The sequence below is a fragment of the Plecotus auritus genome, assembly GCF_963455305.1.
Source record: "Plecotus auritus genome assembly, chromosome: 7".
NCBI lineage: Eukaryota > Metazoa > Chordata > Mammalia > Chiroptera > Vespertilionidae > Plecotus > Plecotus auritus.
In genome coordinates, this window is record NC_137774.1 from 172,979,567 (window position 1) to 173,001,881 (window position 22,315).

The 22,315-nt window shown below is 40.2% G+C and overlaps 1 protein-coding gene across 1 annotated transcript in view; it reads right to left on the reverse strand.

Annotated features, from left to right (window-relative positions):
* The window catches only part of LOC308255281 (sperm flagellar protein 2-like), a gene marked incomplete at its 3' end in the record, with an annotated part of 136,593 nt that overhangs the window by 62,254 nt on the left and 52,024 nt on the right, over positions 1 to 22,315 (reverse strand). Inside the window, exons 12-20 of the mRNA XM_080682505.1 lie at positions 20,977 to 21,052; positions 19,140 to 19,201; positions 17,040 to 17,143; positions 14,409 to 14,665; positions 12,129 to 12,237; positions 10,934 to 11,091; positions 7,619 to 7,786; positions 3,446 to 3,520; positions 193 to 341 (exon numbers count right to left, since the gene is read on the reverse strand). Coding sequence (XP_080538631.1) covers positions 193 to 341; positions 3,446 to 3,520; positions 7,619 to 7,786; positions 10,934 to 11,091; positions 12,129 to 12,237; positions 14,409 to 14,665; positions 17,040 to 17,143; positions 19,140 to 19,201; positions 20,977 to 21,052 — 1,158 coding nt within the window. The remainder of the gene's footprint in view (positions 1 to 192; positions 342 to 3,445; positions 3,521 to 7,618; positions 7,787 to 10,933; positions 11,092 to 12,128; positions 12,238 to 14,408; positions 14,666 to 17,039; positions 17,144 to 19,139; positions 19,202 to 20,976; positions 21,053 to 22,315) is intronic.

A 22,315-nucleotide genomic window follows, 5' to 3' on the forward strand; every position in this document is an offset into this window, starting at 1 on the left:
CAACAGCAGTTCAAAGCATGACTCAGTAACTTGAGGGAGTGGAGAAAGGATGAGACGTGGTTCAAGGAATAGTCTCAAAAAATCATCTTGGTTTTTGATGAATATATTCATCAACATATATGTACTGGTGTGACTCTTCCTATAAATGATAACAAGAATAGATTCTACTAGTTTGAATCTAAACTGCCATACCTCAGGAATTGGTTCATTCACATAGACCCATTCTTCCGATCCTGGCTTAGGGGGTGGTGGCACTATTGGGATAGGTGACAGAACTGTGGATTCAGCAGGTGATTTCCTTCCTGATGCTTTTCCTCCTGACAGTTTTCCTTTAACAGAACCTTAAACATGCATAGAAATCATTCCACTACAAGTAGGTGAACGGGACCAGATTCTGGCAGGCGAATAAATATATGAATGCATGGACTTCAGGCAATTTATTAATTACATTTTAAGCAACTCTGGGTAGCATCAGCTAATCAAAAATAATAAACCTCATTTTCTACAGCCTAGAAATTAGCCAATAATACCAATACTAGTTTTTTAAAGCAATACAACCTCTCTTGTTCATTTGGCTATGAAAAGCAACTTGGTATTTTATTTTTATCTCTGTCCTTTCTTCCACAATGAACATATAGTTCTTACAAAGTTTAGAGTCTAGAGTAGTGGTTCTCAACCTTTCTAATGCCGCGACCCTTTAATACAGTTCCTCATGTTGTGGTGACCCCCAACCATAAAATTATTTTTGTTGCTACTTCATAACTGTCATTTTGCTACTGTTATGAATCGTAATGTAAATATCTGTGTTTTCCGATGGTCTTAGGCGACCCTGCTAGCGATTCTCAACCTGTGGGTCATGAAGTGGGTACCTCTGTTTAACTTACGTGACAAAGAGAACTGCTGCTGTAGAGCATGAGACATTGGGTTTCTGAGTGGAAAACTGTATTTCTTGCTGGAGTCAGGGAGTATGGATAAAGGTAATTGCTGTGCCACAGCCTGGCTGAATTAAGGCATTAAAGAGACAGAAGGAGAGGGGAGGGGAGGGCAGCTGAGGGGAGAGAAGGGAAAGAGAGAGGAAGGAGAAAGAGGAGAAGAAAGAAGAGGAAGAAAAGGAGGAGAAAGAGACTTAATTTTCAGTTCAGCACCAATATGGGGATGAGACCTGTCAAGTGCACCATAATGATCTAAAAAACTGTCACTGACCAAGGCCCCTTGATCCAGGAAGAACCATTACTTGCTTAAAGGGTCAAGGTTGTCAGAGTGTAGAAAGTCATTCTGTTTAAATTCAACTTATCTTCAGATTAGTTATCCAGATTCTAGATGCAGTTTATAGACGCCTGTAGAACGGGGAGCACATTCTTTTCCAAAAATATATGTATGGAATGTTTTTTGAATAAAAATGTTCTTTAGGAAGTAAATACATCTTCTACTTTAATGCTAGCTAAAATATATGGATTATATGTAGAGGGGAAAATTGGCAATTGTATTTTGTGGGTAGTTTAGGTGAGTTCTACTTATATACTTAAAAAGAGTATCCATTATTCACAGGTCTAATGTTGTATCTAGATTTTTTTTTTTAATTTAGAAAAATTTAAGAAAATCTTCATTTAGTCAATAACCAAAATGTTCATCTATTTTTTTCTGTTGATAATTTTTCATCCTTTGACTTGACTTTCTGGTGCAATAAAAGTGAGAATGCTATGGCCACTTCAAGATAAATTCCTCTAAGAAAGATTCCTAAGAAGAACCTTGTAATTATCAATGTGAGATGGAATGAGTTTCTTTTTCTTCTTCATCTATTCCAAATATTATTAAATGCAATAGAATTTCAGTAAAATATGAGCAACATTTTTTTGTAAGTCCCTGGAGTTACTTAAGTTGAACTAATTACATCACTCCAATGTATATATTTTACTGGTTGAACTTGTATCTGCTCATTGTTTGTTTAGAGTCTGTATACTTTCATGATCTTAGAGCATGTGCACTATTATGTCTAACTTGATGATTTAGTACCTAATATGCATAGGTATAATTAACTCCTACTTTTGATGATTTTATAATAATCCTTCATTTGATTTTGTTGATCACACTAAGAAAGCAAGGGATGAATCATGTAAATGTGAAAACTATTCTCCTATTAGTATAAGTAGGTGAGAGGTGAGCATAAATAATAGCCCTTAACATTTCAGCTAAAATTTGTATCTCAGTGTTAACTCACCAAGTGGCTCTAGTTACTTAAGCCCATCAGGGCATAGAATCAGAGAAGGGTGATATTCTCTTTGAGATTCCTAGTTATGTATCTTGAAATGCCGAAGATAAAGCACTTCATTTTGTGAACGTTACACACTCTTGGGAGGCAACTACACTGGCAATTTATACTGTAAGTTAAACAGAGGTACCCACTTCATGACAACCCAGTCGAATGCACCCTGGAAAATGCCAACTGTCTGTATCTAGAACTACCTTTCAAGACCTAATTAACTAGCCATTGCAGCAGCTTCAACATAAATCTAATTAACATGCTTTTAGAAGCGGGGATTGCCTTTACCAACTGTCAATTACTTTAAAACATATCCCCCTTATTTCACAGAAACAATTAAGATAAAATAGAAAAAAAAAGCATAAGTGAAATTAGGGTCAGGAAAAATACAACTTAAAGTAGAAGGTCAAAACCAGGGGAGGAATTAGAAGGCAGATACTGAGACCTAGGTCCTTGCATAGATACTAAATCTGAATCACTAATCGGTTCTAAACTTTTAGACAGGAAAAAAAAAAAAAAAAGAGGAAATGCTATCCTTTAGCAGTTTAGCTAATTATTTAACCACTTAGAGGAAGAAGGATTTTCCTGTCCCTTGATTCTAAATGAAATTTCTCACTGAGGATTTCCTATAGGGGCCATTGAAAATAGGGGCCATTAAATATAGGGTCGTGGACATGCTACCCCTTCAGAAAATATAATACAGATTATTATTGGTATTATATTTAATATAATTATTTAATATAATACCAGATTATTATTGGTATTATATTTAATATAATATTATATAATCATGCAAGTTTCACCTCCACTGCTATGTTATGTCATGAAGGACATTGAGGATTTTATACCAAAGTGCTTCTCAGTGAAAGCGATCCCGTGGGAACCCAAGAAATAGGTTCGGTACGTAGCTTTCTGATGACATAGCTTAGCCCGAGAATAACATCTATAATATCTGTGATGAATGGATATTCTGCATATTAGATGTTCTTGAAATTATTCCTTACAAGCATCGCTTTTCTCAGCAGGACCTTTGCTAAGAGCCAGGCTGCAGAAACAATGAGGTTATATTCTTCGGCAGGGGCGCATGGCGTACAAATGCCTGAGAGGAGTATTCAGTGTATACCAATAATCTAGCTTTTCACTGAGACAGTTAGAAAGTGCAGAATTATATTTAATCAGATATACCTTTTCTTTTGAGTGCAGTATCACCTTTCTTCCCCTTTCCTTCCGGAGGAGAGTCTTGCTTACCATGCTGGGGTTCTAAACAAAATTCAACACGTACATATCATTTATGGTTTTCTTTAATAGTCTGAGCTATATGATTTGTAAGCAGTCAAATGTTACTTCTCACAGATAGACAGTTACATCTGTGAACCCCATAACATGGCTCAGGCCTTCACCATGAGTTAAAACTCATCAGAAGACAGGCTGTGGTTCAGAACTCCTTGAATGACAGCCTCATTAGAACTATTCTATTTTGTCTCACAGAAGTTTAGTCCTAGTTTAACACCAACATTTCATAGTGGGTTTGTTAGTAAATTCTTTAAGGCAACAGCCCTGTAGAGTTTTAAAAGTTAGTCACAAATCCATTTGAAGTGTATGGCTGTGTTTTGATTTATTTCAACTGAAGGATCCTTATACAACACGACAACTGAGTTGGTAATAGAAAGATGCCAAAACACCTTGAAGAAGAGTTAAATAACCACATGTTTTGATATGGCGCATCCTTGAACTTCCCTCGACCACACACTTGGTTACCTTGTGACTTCTGCAGTTCCATTTTGCATTGACTGTAATTTGCAATGCAGAGGGTAGATTGGATATATTTTTCATGGATTCCCTGAAATCTAGTCCAAAAATATATTGGAAGAGAGAAAATGGGAAACTGATGATCTGGAGGTCAATAAGATGTCCCAAATAATAAATTGGTTCCTTGAAAAAAAAATTCACTACATCCTGCATTATTCAGTCAATAAATTCAATCATTTTTTCCCTTTCTCCTGGAGCTATAGTATTTTTCTTCAGTAGAAAGATGATTATATAGGGCAATTTTAAATGTCTGTGATGGAGAGAGACCCCATCTGAACCTATCCTTTGTATTTAGAAGTGATAGTTATAAGAACATGTAAATGCATACCACATATCACTTAAATTTAAACATCTCAGATCCAACAACCAAGAGTCCATAGAAATAAGACCAGTGCAAGACATAGAGGAGTATCCTGAATCTTTTTAACTTCCATAAAAGGACTTGATACATCCAAATAGCTGACCTCCAAACTCATAAATAAGAAATTCAAACATTTTAATTCATTCCTTTTTAAAGAAATAAGCTTAATAAAATAATAATGATGATGATGATGATGACAGTAAAAGTCTACGTATGCTTCTAGTTCCTTTAATAACATTATTCTGGGTAATAAACTGTTTAACTCGCTCTAAACTTAAGTTCAAGGCAACAGAGAAAAGAAGGTAAAAATAGTGGTACCTAAAACACAACTTATAAAGTATTGTGGGCAAGTCTAATTTCTGCTTGGACAGCATGCACTCTGTCCACGTTTTTTGTTTTGTTTTGTTTGTTTTTTATCAGTTCTAAAATATATTCTGAAGTCTCAACAAATATTCTTAACTAGCAGCATGGGTGATTTCATCACAGTGAGAGTTTTAGTTTTAAATGAAATTCTGACATTTGGTAGTAGATTTGGTACTAAACTCTTTACTAGACCATAACTCTGAAGTTTTCAACCTTAATCCCAAGTGCATTTGCAGCAGATGTAAAATGCAGAACCATATTCAATGTACACTTGGACAAAAATCACTTAGTACTCACTATGCTATGCCTATGCCTCACTCTTGACCCCATTTCCACCCTTAATTTTTTTTTTTTACTAATTCCTATTCTTTTTATCTCAACTCCTAAAGGTGATTCTAATTGGGTGTTTGAGTTGGCCATGTTCAGAGGCCTCAGGCTTTTAGTTCTGAAATCTTCTCTTTTGAAAAAGTTGTAAATTTTTACATAAAAAAAAAACCTGCTGGAAAATTTCCTCCTAAAATTGCTTAACCAAGCTTCCCTGCGCCTTGAGGGCAGCAAGGCCTGTTCTATTGCCCCACCAATGCCCCAAAGCACCGAGATCTCCTTGCAATAGGGATTACAGTAATTCTAAATACAATAGGGAGGCGGTAATTAGGCCTCTGGAGATGAACCCTTCTGAACATTTCAGGCACCAGCCCTGTCCTTGGTGGAAAAAAAGAGACAGCAGATACAACCACTCTTTGAAGCAACAATAGCTTTATTATATCTCCAGTGCACAGTATTCAAGAACAATTTTAAATTCACAAGGAAACTTCAGAAACTCAGACTGAGCTGTGTCATGACCAGAAACACCAGAGATTGGTTTGAGGGGCCTGGCTCAGCTACATGGACCATCCCACCTGTGAGCAGGCTGAGGGGTCGGGGGAGGGAGAGCTGAGCCACAGGTTGAAGGCCTGTCTCACTTGAGCTGCTGTGGAGACTATCTTCCCAGTTCTACCAGACATTTTAAAGATTTCCATTTTTCCTCCAATCTCTGAATTGTTTTTATAAAAATTCCTAGTGAGATAGCGGGGAAGGGTTTATATTTAACTCACAGCTTTGTGGGTTTCTTTTGTTTTGTTGTTAATCCTCACCTGAGGATATTTTTCCATTGATTTTTAGGGAGAGTGGAAGAGAGAGGGAAAGACAGAGAGAAACATCAATGTGAGAGAAACACATCGATTGGTTGCCTCCTGCGTGCACTTGACCAGGGCCTGGGCCAGGGAGGATCCTGCAACCAAGGTACCTGCCCTTGAGCAGAACTGAACCTGGGACCCTTTGTTTCCCAGACCGATGCTCTATCCACTGAGCCAAACCAGGCAGGGCACAGCTTTATGTTTTATTGTTCATATGATAAAAAACTTTTTTTGGAGTTTGTGTATTTTGCCTTTAGTGAAGCCCCATTCTGTTGGAATATAATGGTCTTTCATAGACCATAGCATGTTGCCAAGTCTTCAAAGTTATTTGTTTAATATAAATAAATTGAATTTAAACATATTCAGGCCCATTTCAAATCTCCATGAAGCATGAAGATGATGGGGTTGGAAATACAATCATGGTACACTATCAAGAATATACCCAGGTAGCTCAGCAGGCGTGGCTCAATGGCTGAGCGTTGACATATGAACAGGAGGTCACGGTTCTATTCCCAGTCAGGGTACATGCCAGATTGTGGGCTCAATCCCCAGTGTGGGGTGTGCAGGAGGCAGCCGATTGATGAGTCTCTCTCATCATTGATGTTTCTATTTCTTTCTTCCTTTCCCTTCCTCTCTGAAGTCAATAAAAATATATTTTAAAATAATTTAAAAATTTTTAGATATACTCAGATAGACTTGGGTAACTGTACCACCTGCCACTCATAAAGCTGAAACCAGAAACTACCGCCATATTTGTTCATGTATACAGCCCAATGATATTCTACCAACATCATGCATTTCAACAATTAAGCACTTTACATTTGTCATTATCTTCATTGTCTAACACATAACGTAACAGACCTTACTGGTTAAGAATCTAGAACAAATGTAAGCTACAAAATATTTTCTACACAAACTTTATCCATATACATTATATATTACACTGTATACTTCTCCTATCCTTTTATAATCATACTGCACTGAAGATTAAGTTACATATAAATACTAGTCTCACAGGGGTGGGCAAACTTTTTGACTCGAGGGCCACAATGGGTTCTTAAACTGGACCGGAGGGCCGGAACAAAAGCATGGATGGAGTGTTTGTGTGAACTAATATAAATTCAAAGTAAAGGAGCGGAGGGGAGAGCAAGAGAACCGGATAGAACTGCCAGATCTGGCCCGCGGGCCGTAGTTTGCCCACGGCTGCTCTAATGAGTACTGTTGATTTATTCCCTTATTCTGTGGATACCTGCTTATGCTCATTCTCCTGGTCATAGATGTTCTCACGATACGTAAAACTACAGTTCAGCACACAGACGTCTGTCCTCCTGATCTGCTCTAAATTCCTTCTGATGATCCTCAGTACCTGTTCTCTTCCATCTGCGGACTTATTCTAACCAGCAGATCTGGGGGTGAGGACTTCACGGTCCCCACCCCCGACGCAGTGAGGTGCCTGGGCTTGGTGACAACCAGACTCTTAGCTACTAAGGGCTCTTCCCCCTCCATCTGAGCGTGTGGCTTGTTTCCATAGGACTGGGGCTGCTACAAGTCTGACTGTAGGCTAGAGGACTGGGACTACCATTTGTCGTCATTCTCTTCTAAGTGAAAACGAGACTGGCAGACAGGGGGGCAGACTGCTCCATCAATCACCTGATACGCGTTTTCCTTTCCCAGAAGCTTTCCGGAGCTCATGCTGAGGGTGCGTTTCCTTCTCTTTTTCTGGTTCAGGAGGCGGGGGAGGCGGCGGCAAAGGTGGGGACTCAGCCAGGGAAGCTTCTTCCTTTTTCGCAGCTTCCTTTTCTTCTAGTTTCCTTTTAACTTCAAAGGGACGATAAGAATGAACTCTCATTAGGAATTTCAAACACCTACTATTTCACTTGACCTACTAATTAACTACCTAAACGGATATAAATTGATTTAAGGCTAAATTTATGTTTTGGGGGTCTCCCTTAAACTATCCAGTCCTTAAGATTTTCAGCCTCGCTGCTTGGTAAGAAATGCCATTTCCCTCCCGATGGTGTTGGTGGTGAGGCTGGGATGGGAATGGAAAGGGAATTGCGTGTGTGTGTGTGTGTGTGTGTGTGTGTGTGTGTGGCTTGTTGAGGGGGTGCCAAATGTAAAAGCAACAATATAAACATAGCTAATGTGGAAGAATAGGAAAAAAGGATTATTTCAAAATTTCCAATGGAAAAACAAGATTTAAAAAAGTGTAAAGAGAAGGTGAAGAGCAATGTGATGGAGGAGGTGGAGGTGGGGGGCGGGGGGGAAAGAAGGGGAAGGAGATGTCTGCACCAACACCTGTGAGTGAATAGATATAAAGCGCTGAAAGTAGCACAGAGCACTCCATTGAGTTTTAGCAGTTCATTCATTCATGTAACAACCATTCACTAAACCTGCATTGTGCCTTGAAAGAAAGGAAGGGCTGTGACAATAAGGGAAGACTACCACTACCCACCACCACTACTGCTCCCACTGCTGCTGCTCCTACTACTGCCACTGCCAGTACCACTACTCCTGCTACAGACCACACCACACAGTTCCGGTTGCTGAAGACACAACAATAAAACGAGAGAGAAAAAATCACTGCCTCGTGAAACTTGCATTCCAGTGGTGAGAGGCAAACCATCAATGTAAGGCAATTTTTAAAAAATATATTTTTTTAAAATAATTTCAGAGAGGAAGGGAGAGAGAGACAGAAACACCATTGATGAGAATCATTGATTGGCTGCCTCCTGCACGCCCCACACTGGGGACTGAGCCCACAACCCAGGCATGTGGCCCGACTGGGAATTGAACGGTGACCTCCTGGTTCACAGGTCGGCGCTCAACCCCTGAGCGGTGCCAGGAGGGCAGGAATAGGTTAATTTATATAAGAGGTTGGAAGGTGATAAGTGCTAAGAAGATAAATAGAACAGCGTACAGGGGATTGGGAGGGCTGTGGGGCAGCCGATGACGTTTCAAATGGAGTGCTGAGCAGGGCAGGCCCACTGAGAAGGTGGGGTTTGAGCAAAGACTTGGAAAGAGTCAGGGAGTGAGGCCGGTGGGTGAGGGAGGGAAGAGTGTCCGGGCAGAGGGGACAATCAGCCCAGGGCCTTGAGTGGCAGAGGGTGGCTGGCTTGTTTCCCCAGGTTCCCGTTACTGTCAGGCCCTTCGGCTTCCACGATCCAAGTTCACCCTTTCTAGCACTGCCCTTGCCCTCCCTGGCCTGCGAGCCCTCCATGCCGGAAATGGCCACAGCTTTACAGCCCGAGCCCTGGCAATGAGTCCCTACCCTCTCGTATGGCTATTTCTCTTTGTACATCCTCCCTTTGCCCTTAGATTATTCTCTGCAGTTCGACACACAAGGAGGTTTCGTTCTAGTAGATTATTTTTCAAAGTAGAAATTAACTTTTTCCCTGGTTGTAAAGTAATATAGTTACTATTTTTTTTTAAAAAAATCATACAATTTAGACAAAGAAGTGGAAAGGGAAATGGTCTGTTCAGGCTCCTTGTGCTTCTCGCTTCCTGACCATCGAGTGCTGTTATCGCCTGCCAGACTCTTTTCTGGGCATATTTAATACATAGGCACACTTTCATTTATTTTTTTCATAGACACACTTTTAAAAACAAAAACGAGATAATTTAATATATAACCTGCCTTTTCCTATTTGACAATATATGACAGTCACTTTTTTTGGCATCAGAATATATATAAAAGCACCACCCCTGTTTATTTTTTAACAGAGTACTAAGCAGATGTTTAGTATGTTAAGGATAAGATATTTGTTAAAATAACCAACTGATCGGACTGTAGATCTTAGCTAAGCGGCAGGCCAGTCTGCTCATGCGGTCGGTGATGGGAATGTGAAATCTTTAGGAAACTGTGAAAGTGAGACTGCCAGCCGAGACGAACACGTGGCTTCTTCCCGGCAGGTGCTCGAGGCCACAGCTCAGCATCAGTTTGGTCTGGCCTTCCAGCCCAGACTCTAGGATGGCTGTTTGGGGTTCGTTCCTCCCCCTGGCCTAATACCCGACCTTCCAAGAACACGCTAAGCCTCTTCAATAATCGATGGGTCCGGTTTTTACTTTGTCTGAGAGCTTCACACGGGTGTTCCAGGAGCTTGGCTTTCTCTGTGGGAGATCCCGGCCCCCAGGGTGGTTGTGCCTGATACCCGGGTGCTACTTCGGTGTCAGGCAACTGACACACGATGGTAGGTCGGTCACAAGTCTAGTGGCCCGGGGGGGGGGGGGGGGGCAGCGGGCAGTTTTAGAATCCTTGTGATACTGACTCTGACCATTTTTCAATTATACCAAGAAACTGCCGTTGCCAATATAATTAGGGGGGATTGGTGAAAGGGAAACATTTTGCAAATCATTTCTCAAGGGAAAGTTTCCACTTGAAGTCTGACATTGACAGTGGGTGACTCCTCATTCCTTTCAATAGTAAGTCCCAGTGGTACCATGGAACAATTATTACTGGTTAGATGAAAGGCACGGGAGGGCAGGATGGTTTGATCTCAGTAATATGTATCCCAGAAGCAGGCATAGAAGGCAATAGTTCACAATCAGTAAACTCACACCAACAGGGGAAAATTGGGGGAAATAAACTGGCTCGTGTTCCCCTCCCAAAAGGAGAATTCACACACTGTTTCCTTAGAAGGCCGAGGGTGACAGAGTGGTATCTTTACCCTTTTCTGTAACAGCCTTAATTTTAACTCTGCTATTATTGTTTTTCATAGGAAAACAATGCTTTCAGCTAGATGATCTATTTTAATTAATTAAATTAAATTAAAACAAAGAGAAAAATATTTTATTTAGAAACATCTGTGGCAGAAAACTAAAACCAGAGGTATAAGACACTTGTAGATGGCATAATCCAAATACAAAATAGGACTTTGCGATCACATTCTCATTCCCTCCTAAATTCATTAAAACCATACATTTTGATTATATGAGCTCAAAATTATATAAAAAAAATTTAGTTACCTTTATTCTCTTTTTTAACCACTTCACTCATAAACATTTCTTTCACTTTCTGGCATAAAGACTCTTTATCTACTTCAGCATTAATTTTTATCAGAATATTTTCTGGTTCTGTAAACCACTGCTCCAATAAAGGCCAGTTTTCCAAGAAACCTATAATTCTACAATATCAAAATATTATATAAACATCACGTACTGACTGAAATATTCAAGTAACGTTATGCATCATTTATCTCACATCCATAATGAAAAAACACACGTTGCCAATCCAGTTAAATCTGAAAGACCAACTTTAAGAACTCTGCAGGCAATGGAAGAATATTCACTTTAAAGAAGAAATTATTTAATACCCAAAAGCCATGTTTTTGAGGTGTATGAAAGAGTGAAAGAAGGTTTAAAATAGGATCATTTCAGGAACCTTTTAGTGGCAGTCAGTTTTCTGAGGACACATGGTCTGCACTCACAGGGGAAGAACTGAATACACTTTTGAGGGCAGCTGCAGCCTGAGCCACCTTCGTCATCTACTCTTTTCTTAGAGATAGAAATTGAAGAGATCCTCGAGTAAGTGGAGCTGGTTCAGACTTACTTGCTTTACTCAAATATATTCTTGGAATGATCCTTGAAACTTCCCTGTGCTCCCTGAGAGGCGGTAGGCTTAATTAATGTCGCTCAAATTACTTGTCCCTGGATCACTATGTATTTTTAGACTCCTCAAGGTTTCATAAAATTGTTTAAATTTTCTTTTCCAAGGAACAAATTGCATGCAACCAAAAGAATAGTTTCTTTAAAAAAAAAAAAAAAACAAAACAAAAAAACAGCTTAACTTCATTTTAGCAAAACAGAAGTAGTTTTAGAACTACACTCTGTAGTCTGCTGCCAGCTCTTTGAGACTTCACGGTCTTCCTGGGCATTTGCTGAGTAGGGATGGATTAGGATTCCATATAATGAATTTGGAAGTTCCTGTAACCACAGAGGGAGGTGCTACCTGATTTAATTCTTCCCTCCCAGGTTATGGTGACTGGTGCTCTGACTATGTCAGCAAGCTAGCGCTCAACATCAAAGCTACTTAGTTTTGCTCTCTCGGGAAAAGACTGAATGCTAGGAGAGGCATCTTTCCCCTAGATCTGATGATCCCAAAGTGACTTGTTGTCAGTCTTTTCAAAGGACAAGAAGCAAGGGTGCTGAGTTTTATACTAACCGATGCTGTATTTGGTCTCTTAAATTCTGGTCACCATCCGTATCTGGTTTTCTAGCAGCTACACACTGATTGACATCTTCATGAGAAGTCTCAGTTGAAAATGCTTTAGCTGTGACATGAAAATCACTTAATTAGATAATTTGCAAAACGAGGCCAAGTTGCTGACGCACTGTTGAGATGTGTTAGGGTGACCTGCCCTTACTCTCCTGCTTGGACATGTTTTCTGAAACAGATGTTGTTATAAGCCTTTTCCCATAGCTTGGGCCCTGCAGGGGCAAGATAAGAAGTTTGCCCCTCTGCCTGTTGGACCTGTGCACTCTCCTCCCTTGACTCCCTTGAACAACTCAGGCACCCACATCCTGACCCTCTATTGCACACTTTTGCCCTAGAGGAGAGGACCTAACCTCCCCCTTGGGGCTGACACCGACACACTGGTCTCAGCCCGCTGTGAGAGAATGCAGTAACATCTTTTAACCTCTCACAACGTCTCTTGGCCTGGCTCCTGTCAGCGTGGACCTAACAAAATGTACTGATGCAAGAAAGTCAGATAGATATGGTCCCACCTTTGGTCCAAAATGATTTAGAATGCTCAGTAAGATGTTGAAAGAGTGTAGTTTTTGCATCAGAATTTAAATTTTCCTTGGAAATTGGAGAAAACATAAAATATAACAATAAAGAGGAGTTGTAGTTTCAATGGAGAGGGTCTCAGGATTAACTATGAAGAGATGACAATGAAAAATGATGGGTCATCGTGAATAACAGACTAGCAAGTGATTAGAAAATCACCACCAGGATGTAAAAATTAAGAATGAAATAACAGGGTAGACATAAACTCAAATATGCATACAAGTTATTTGTCAGTATTATATTACAATGAAGTAATTTATCTTTCTTTCTAGACACTATGATCTTTCCCTAGCGTAGAATAAATAGAAAGGAATGATCACAAGAGGCCAAAAACAATAACAAAAACAATCTCAACAGCTCTGACTGAGCCCTATTCAGAATTAATAGTCTAAAGCCCAGAACGCTCATGAATTTAGAATAAATATAAAATCATGAAGAGGGGGGAAAAGCCTTGAACTAGATTTTTAAAAAATAGAATTACTCAGACAATGCAAAAGAACATTGAAGAGTGAATTAACGGTGTTCAAGAAAATGAAGGACCCTCACAGGATACAGCAATCCATTTTTTCCATCTACATTTATGGCAGAAAAAGAGGAAATGGATTTAGAATACAGAATAATGCTCTGGTTATTTATAAAACTCAAAGATGACTGACATCAGTAATGGGTGATTGAAGGAAATTGTGGGAGCTTTTCTCAGGAGATGCTGCCATGCACCATCTCAGGGTCACTTTCTCGTGTATGTCAAGGCCTTCAGCACATGGATGAGCATCCCTTTCTCCCCAACCCTACTCCTTCTCTCTACCTCTGGCACTCACTACCATGGCCACATCTAGGATTTTGTGGTCACCTTGAACAGCTCCATCTCTGCAATCGTAACGATTTATACACTGATTATCTGTCCAGTACTCCCACGTCGCTGATGAACTTCTTTGACATCATTCAGTCCCTAAACATCCTTTTCCACCAAATTAGCAGCATTACCCTGGCTTTGCTTTATTTTTTAGCAAACCAGAGTTGCATGGTTGAACACTTCAACTTCTCTCCCTCATCTAATAACTTTAATTTATGTGTTTTGGCTTATACTAATATCAATCAGTAGACATCTTTGAAAAAAACCAAAAACTCTGAAGAAGGGGCCTCAAAAGCTTCTGGGTTGACGAATGCATCCACATTCTGGGAGGAGGGTGCACTCCAAGATGCACAGGGATGCTTCCAGACCTTGACCTATGCACCCCTTTATCTGGCCATTCATCTACATCCTTTATAACATCCTTTATAATGAACCAGTAATCATAAGTGAAGTGTTTCCCTGAGTCCTGTGATCCATTATAGTAATTTATCAAACCCAAGGAGGAGTCATGGAAGCCCCCACATCTGTATTCAACTTAGACAGAAGTGTTAGTAACCTGGGGATCCACTACTTGAGATTGACATCAGTAATTGGGTGCAGTTTTGTGGGAATGAGTCTGCACTAACTCCAGTTAGGTAGTGCCAGAAAATTTAGGATACCCAGTATCCTAGAGAAATTTAAATTGTAAATAAGATCATCAAAGGAGGAGAAGGAGAAGAAGGAGAAGGAGAAGAAGAAGAAGGAGGAGAAGGAGAAGAAGGAGGAGGAGAAGGAGGAGGAGGAGGAAGTGTCCAACTTACCCATGATGTCATTCATGCGACCCAGTGAGGAATTATCTGAAATATCTAATAACATGACAAAATCAAATACAGCTGGGGAAAAAGGCACATCTTTGGCAGTTATAGGATCAACAGCCAGTGTGAATATTCGTGCTTTCTTTTCCTCCAGTTCCGTGAGGTTTCTGGTGCAGCCTGTGAGAGCTTGCTCCAGAAGCTCTGCTTGGTTCAGTGTCATTGGAAAACCATCGAGGACCCAGCCTTGATCCACAGGTATCTGACTAAATTGAAAATGGACAAACCATGAACATGTCGGTAGGCATAAGTACATTAGAAATAATAATACAATGAATCTTTCCTTTATCTTTATTTCAATTTCATAACTATCTCCTCCTGTATGAATATTATTTCTCTGTAGTAAATTTGGGTTAACTAATCATTCACTTGCTTAAAATCCTTCTGTGGGTACCTGCTGCCCTCCACATTTATTCTAGAGGCCATGCATTGGTATTTAGAACTACCTGGACACAGCTTCCTTACCTATGACATCTTCTCTCTCACAATTTTGTACTATTTACTTCAAACAAACTGATCTCCTCACTGTTGTGTGAGTATGAATTAGTGTGAATTGCACTTTCTAGATTGTGTTCCCAGGCAGTTTGTCCACTGAAATTGTTTCCCCATCTATACGTAGTGGGATAGCATACCTCACAGGGTGGTTGTGAGAATGAACTGAAATGATACATTTTAAGACCCCAGCACAGAGGTTAGTACATGATGGATACTCACAATGCCAACCTGGGAAGTTCTTCCTCCCCCACCCAAGCCAGCATGGAGTCATGACCGCCTGATCTGAACTCATCTCTCATCCACTTCACCACACAACTGGTAATTATCATATTTCTACTTAGAACAATTCAAGCGAGTCTTATTTATCTCAATTAAATTATAACTTGGGTACAGACCCTTAGTGTAGTATCCTCTATAGAGAATGCGTGATCTAAGAATTATTTTAGTTCTTTAAATTGGAAAACAGTATGAAAAGGGTATAAACTTTAACTTTGCTCTTCGAAACCTCTAAATTATGCACAAGTGAGATTCTGGTGTTTGGATTAAAAGTTACGATCTTGTTTTTTTTTTTCTGTTAGAACTATGAAAAGCAGGAAAATACCTCATTGTTGCTTTTATAACTTGTCAGAGTTTGGTAAAGAACCACATAGAATCGGTTTGTTGGCCTACAGTGGAGATGTTTCTTGAGCACCTCACCAGCTCTGTGTGACCCCTCCTCCACCCACAGTCTCAGGAGCTACTTCAGAGGGAGGAGGTGGTCAGGGTCACACTTGTTCAGCGGTGATGACATCAGGTGACATAGAGTGAGAAGACCTGGCTCTGGCCACCCTACTCACCAGACACTTGACTGAACTGCCTCATGGAACTGCCACGTGCCTTACTTTCCTCATTGAAAACGGATGGGTTTGGGCTAGATGAAAGCATTTCAAAGCAACAACAGTCCTCTGATGGTGCCTCAGGAGCAGTGGGGATGGTTGTGGGAGGGTAGTGAAGAGGGTAATGTGCAGACACTCTAACACTGCTGAAGCCAAAGCTAAGATCTGCTTTATAGCTGCTTTTTTTTTCATACACAATGCTTTGAACAAGGAGTCCCATAGGTAAGACATATTTTGCACCAGTTCTGAGAAATGTTACAACTAGTAGAATGAGATCCCTCCCAGCTCTGAGGGGGAGCATCCCGATGACCCACTTCCTTCAGCAGTGCATTCAAGGAGCAATCATTCCAAGATACATCACAATGGAGAAGCAACTCAAACCTTTAATGAGGTCTTAAGAAAACACTAAAGGCGGAGTCCATTCCAGATGCAGAGCACAACTTCCCTAAAACCTCCTTCCCTCCCTCTCCCACTGGTCTCATGTTTCCCACACAGCACAGCTACCCCATTCTATTTCCTCACCCATCCCAGCTCTCTTTCATGATAGCTTTTTGATTCTTTTTTTTTTCATCCTCCTAAACCTCATCTCTTTAATATATGTGTCAACTGAGCTTCTATGGCTTCTCTTAATTTGCCCCTTTTCTGTATTACAAAGAAGGCCTGTGGAAATTCTCCTTCCTTAGAAAAGAAGAAGATTACCGAATTGCAGCCTATTTTGGCTTTTCTTCATCCCCTATCACATGTCACCTCTGTGTTCTGCACATAATTAATTCTTCCCTGTGCACCTCTACATTCTCACCACCTTCTTACCCATCACTGCTCAACCTTTGGATCCCTAAGTTCACACCCTCCTCCTGAAACACAAAATGAGGAAGCACACTGGCCTGTGAACCCACAGTTAGGGTCTCTCCCCTCCATAATCCATCGTCCATTGGCTTTTCTAAGTAGTACCTGATTTCTCTTTCAATTTCTCACAGGTTATAGAAACTGACCCGAATTAGCATCTGGGTGAACAAAATACAGTTGGTAATGCAGAAAGTGAAATACAGGCATGTAAATCACAAAATGTATCTTGATCTTGCTGTGTGTCTTCTTATATAGGTGAGTAGTAGCATTCATTAGATATTAAATATAAAATAATTCTATATTATTTTTATATACCTCTATATGGTAGAGAATATATTAAATAGATACAAAAAATAGTACTTACTTAATAGCATTTACCATGATGTTAACTAGCAATGTGTCAGAAACGCTCTTGCCTTTCTTCAGCAATTTTTCGGATTTTGCACCAAGCTGAGCACGCACAGTGAGCTATAAAAATAAACACTGGATGGTAGAGTACAGCTACTTTAAAAATAAGATTCTAAATATTTGGAGAAAAAACATGAAATGGTCATTTTCTCTGATGAAGATACCAATCGTGTGTGACAATTCCAGGGTCAGGCAAGCATCTAAGGGAAATGCGTATGCAGATTTTGAGGTTCCTCCTTTGTGGCTCCCTCCCTTCCAAGATCTTGTTTAATTTTTGGCATCCCCAACTTCATCCTCTAATACTTTAAATCAGAAAGAAGGAGGCTTTCTGCTAGAGTTCTAGCAGCTTGAGCCACGCAGCTGGGGCATGCCTCTGGTATGACCTGCAGAAGCATGGCTCCTGTTCAGGGACGCTCTCTTCATTCAACGCCACATTCAATACGTTTCTCCCTGGTGTTTGTTTGCTGCTTTGCTTTACCCACCTGCCGTTGGCCCTCAAATAATAAGCTTTTCTATTTTGGCCAGCCTTAGAATGTTATCTGTAGGAGGGCCAGTCCAACAAAGCTACTCCATTATATCAATTGCCCTCATGCCTGTTCTGCACTCAGCCACCAGACTGAGCATTTTGTAAGTTAAATGATACCACATCTCTACTCAGTCCCCAGCAAAGGCTCCTCCTTTTACTCCATATGTCCTCATCATTGCCTGTAAGGCCCTGGATGGCCTGACTCTTCTCTCTTCCTGTGTATCTGTCGTCTCATCCCTTACTCCTCTCCCATTGGTACCAAGCACCTTTCTGCCATGGTTGTCATCCAGCTCTGCTCTCTGCCTGAAGTGTTTCCTCAGGTCCACTTGGATGACTCTCTCAATCTTCTTTCAATCTGCTGAAATTTCACCTTCTCAAGGAGGACTACCCCATGTGAGACAGAAACTTCCCCTTGTTCCACGGTCTAAATCCCTGATCCCCCTTACTCTACTCTACTCTACTCTACTCTACTCTACTCTACTCTACTCCACTCCACTCCATTCTATTCTACTTTTTCTTTTCTCCCAGCATCATCACCATCTAATAGACCATACAATTCATTTGTTTATGTGTTTGTGGTTTATTATCTGTCTTCCTCTGTTAAAATGCAAACTCTATAAGGTCCAAACACTCTTTTTTGTTCAGTGATATATCCCAAATCATTACAACAGTGTATGAAATAAAGTATAACCTTTGAATTGAACTGAAATATGGACTTTGGGGGACCTATAACTCAATAAATGTAAATATAAAAACACACAGCCTTTCTGATCATTTATATTTCAAATACACAGAGTGAAAATTATAAGGCCCCCTTTATCACTTTCTCTATTGGTCATTATGTTTACAGTTTGGTATATATCCTTCCAAAACTTTTTCTCTCTTTAAACAGTTTTGAAATCTAAAATATTATAAAATTGTTTTTCCATGATGAAATGCATAAAGAAGTAATCTAATGTAAAAAGATAAAGTCAATGAAATTATACTTGATTAATCTGGCCATTCTATTTGAGCACATGCAGTGAACTGTCAAAATAAACAAAAAATGTTTCCATATACAGGAAAGCAATACTATATACAGAAATATTAGTTTCCACTAAAACAATAGTGAGTGAATTGTTGTAAACATTTTTTCAGAGATTAATAAAATATTCTGTCGAGTCACAAATAAGGCAAAGAATTAATTCTGGGAAAATTCTTTAGAGGTAAAGGGAGTCTGAAAGAAAAGAAAAGTCATAAATTGAGTGGTAAAGAAAAACACATAAATATAAATTTGGCATAAGTCTAAAATAAAAGAATGTGTTTACTTTCTTACTTGGCAAAATTGGATATCAATTTCCACTGCTTTAAAGATAAATAATATAAAGAATATCAAGTAAACTCAGATTTAGCTTATATTTTACTATCAGATTTACTTTAACCCAAAGAGGAACACATTGCTATTTCATTCCACTTGAAGATACTCCTAAGAGCAAGGGATCATGATACATTCCAGTATACCAGCAACCAAAATTAGATTACAATACTTACTTTAGAGACACTGTCACTTAACTTGACTTCTTCAGCTTTTGGTGTTTTATTGGTATCAGAACCTATCAATAGGAAAAAGTGGTAAGAACAAACGCCAGTACTTACAACTAACAACCATGTTAGCATCTGCCCATCTATGGTTTTGGATTGATGGGTCATTGGATCCTGTTATGCCTAATACGCAGAGGAAGGAAGTAATAGAAACACCACAGTATGGCTGCTGCCCTCATTCCACAACATGAAGATCCTGGCCACTGTGTGGCTTGGTGTTTTCCACCTCCTTCCCTCAGTATGGCTCACTCACAACAATATCCTTAGAAATGCACTCATATTGGGGTTTTCTGTTCAGAAAACAAGTCAAGTTTCTCAAGAAAATGTTAATATTTTTATTTTCCTGGATTATCTAGTTGTAAGTAACAAGTCTAAAAGTAGAAAATGTTAGAAGACAGAGGGGTTTTGGTTAAATTCTATGAAAAAATACGAAGTTTTCAGAGTCCATTTATAATCACTGTTCTTTTGTAATAAAATAGGTTATACAGTCTGTAGATTAAAAATCAATGAAAATATCTGGAAGAAACAAATACCCCAAATAAGGGACAGATTATCTCCTTTTAAACAATGGAAAACTCGGCTGCTCTAGGAGGTTGCATGCTCATAGGGAATCTAGACATTGTCCAGTGGTGATGGCAATCATGATGATGGCACAGCAGAATCTAAACATTATTTTGGAACTAGATGCCCGATGCACAAAATTCGTGCATGGAAGGGGTTCCCTCAGCCCTGCCTGCACCCTCTTGCAATCCAGGACCACTGGCTCCTAACCACTCACCTGCCTGCCTGCCTGATCACCCCTAACCACTTCTGCCTGCCAGCCTGATCACCCTCTAACTACTCCCCTGACAGCCTGATCGCCCCCTAACTGCTCCCTTGCCAGCCTGATTGCCCCCTAACCACCTCTGCCTCGGCCCCCACCACCATGGCTTTGTCAGGAAGGATGTCCAGAAGATGACATCTGGTCTAATTAGCATATTACCCTTTTATTAGTATAGATATGAAGAAACTATTGAATATGGAAAAGCCTTCACTAGCACACATAGAAAGTATATTTAAGACTTAAAATTGCTTTCTACCAGTGGTTCTACAAAGGATCTAAAGGACTGGAGCTAATTTCTCAGTGGTTTGGGAAGCTTGGCTCTATTTGCCTTGCCCACGGTTAGGAATACACTGAGCATTACCACTGTTCAGGTGGCTTGAAGAGTCCAGACCCTGCAGCCTCCCTCAACACTGTGAACAAAGCAGTAGTACACGGAGAGGGCCCAGTACCATTCACTCACCCAGACCTTCATAGGTGAAACAAACAATGGAAAGCCAGGAAGAAAGAAGGATGATATATTCTGGTGGTCTTTATAACACAGCCAAACTGAGCAACTACTTGAAGGAGTGTGAAAAATTTTCTTGTTATTTTTGTCTCTTATCCCCAGTTGTAGACAAAGGTTAGGGATCTCTGTGTTCGGTCTGTCAAATGACGATGGAGACAATTATGTGAGACTCTCCTGCAAGCACATTTGTGATCACATACAGGTGCTCTTACTGTTTGTCTGTCCCTCTAATGTAAATGATGGATGATTTCAGAAAGGAAAGGAGAGGGAGAGAGATAGAAACACCATCAAAGAGAGAGAATAATGGATCAGCTGCCTCCTAGTAGGGATTGAGCCCGTGACCCAGTCATGTGCTCTTGACCGGAATTGAACCTGGGACCTTTTAGTTCACAGGTCAACGCTCTATCCACTGAGCCAAACCAGCTAGGGCTGGATGATGTGTTTTAATGTCTACTTACTAAGTGTAGTTTTATCTTCTGTTTCTGGTAAGGCTTCCTCTGAAAGCTGATCAAGTGAAAATTTACTTTGAAGATCCTTTGGGGAGAAGACACACACACACACAAACACGGACAGGTTTTAATATTGTCATTTTAAAAGCATTATAAATTTCATTTCTATAAGTAAGGTTTGAAAAAAATACTATTTTGTAACATTAAAATGTAAGTGATATTTAGAGGGACTGAATAATTTCCAGAAAGAAACAAAGTTTGGTGATAATTGTACTTATGGAAATACACAGTAACCTGTGGTGGATCTGTCTTTCAATTGGCCTTCAATTACTATGTAAAATAGAGCAACTGCCATTTTGAAAACACAATGGAAGACGAGAAAGAGGGAGAGTTTATGGAAACCACCTTAGAAAGAACAAGCCTAGAGATATCAATCATAGCTAGCCATAAGGGAAATAAAGTAAAGATGTGTGTTATCTGGCACCCAAAAGGTTAGAATATGAAGAGTACCACAACATGGAAGACAAAGCATCCCACAGTGAAGAAAACTCCCAGTTATTTTCAGAATTCATAGTTAAGGGATACTTATTTTATAGCTCATGCCAATGATCTGGATTAGATTCTCTGCGAATTTATTCAATTGCAGAGACAGCATAAGGTAGGGGAAAGAGTTTTGGGTTTAGAACCTGGGATCCCAATCACAGTCTGGACATTACCAAGCATCTTACCCCAATCAAACCAATTCATGCTTAAGGCTTCTACTGTCTCCCAAGGTGGGGCCACATTCTCCTATTTCCTGCACTAGAACCTTCATGCAATAATGTAGCAAGATGCAATACTGATGAGAATGTGATGCTGGTAAACCTCCCTTCAACCCCCACCTCCACAAATTGAGATCTATGAGTTTAGATCAGAGATTGGCCAACAATGGGCATGGACCAAATTTAGGGAGCTGACTATTTTTATATGGTCCGTGGGCACTTAAAACTCCATAAGACACCATTGTGAGCCTGGGGACTAAGCCAGGTGTCACCCTCCACCTCCTGTCCCCTGCTCAACTCTAGCACTGGCCTCGACCATTGCCCAGGGCTGGCTTTGGCTCCAACTACATGATGGGGACTCTGCTGTTGGCCACTGCCAGACTCTCAGTAGTAGAATTTCATTCCGGGCGCTGGGGACTTGAACTCCCCACAGCACTCATATCTTCTCCCCTCCAGCCCTTAAAATTCAGGCCCTCCACCCCCTCACTATCAGTGGCTCTTTCCCAAGGAGAATGCCACTAGTGGAAGGTGACTGGGCACAAAGCCAGACCATCACCCTGGACGGACCACCCAGGGAAACTGGTGGT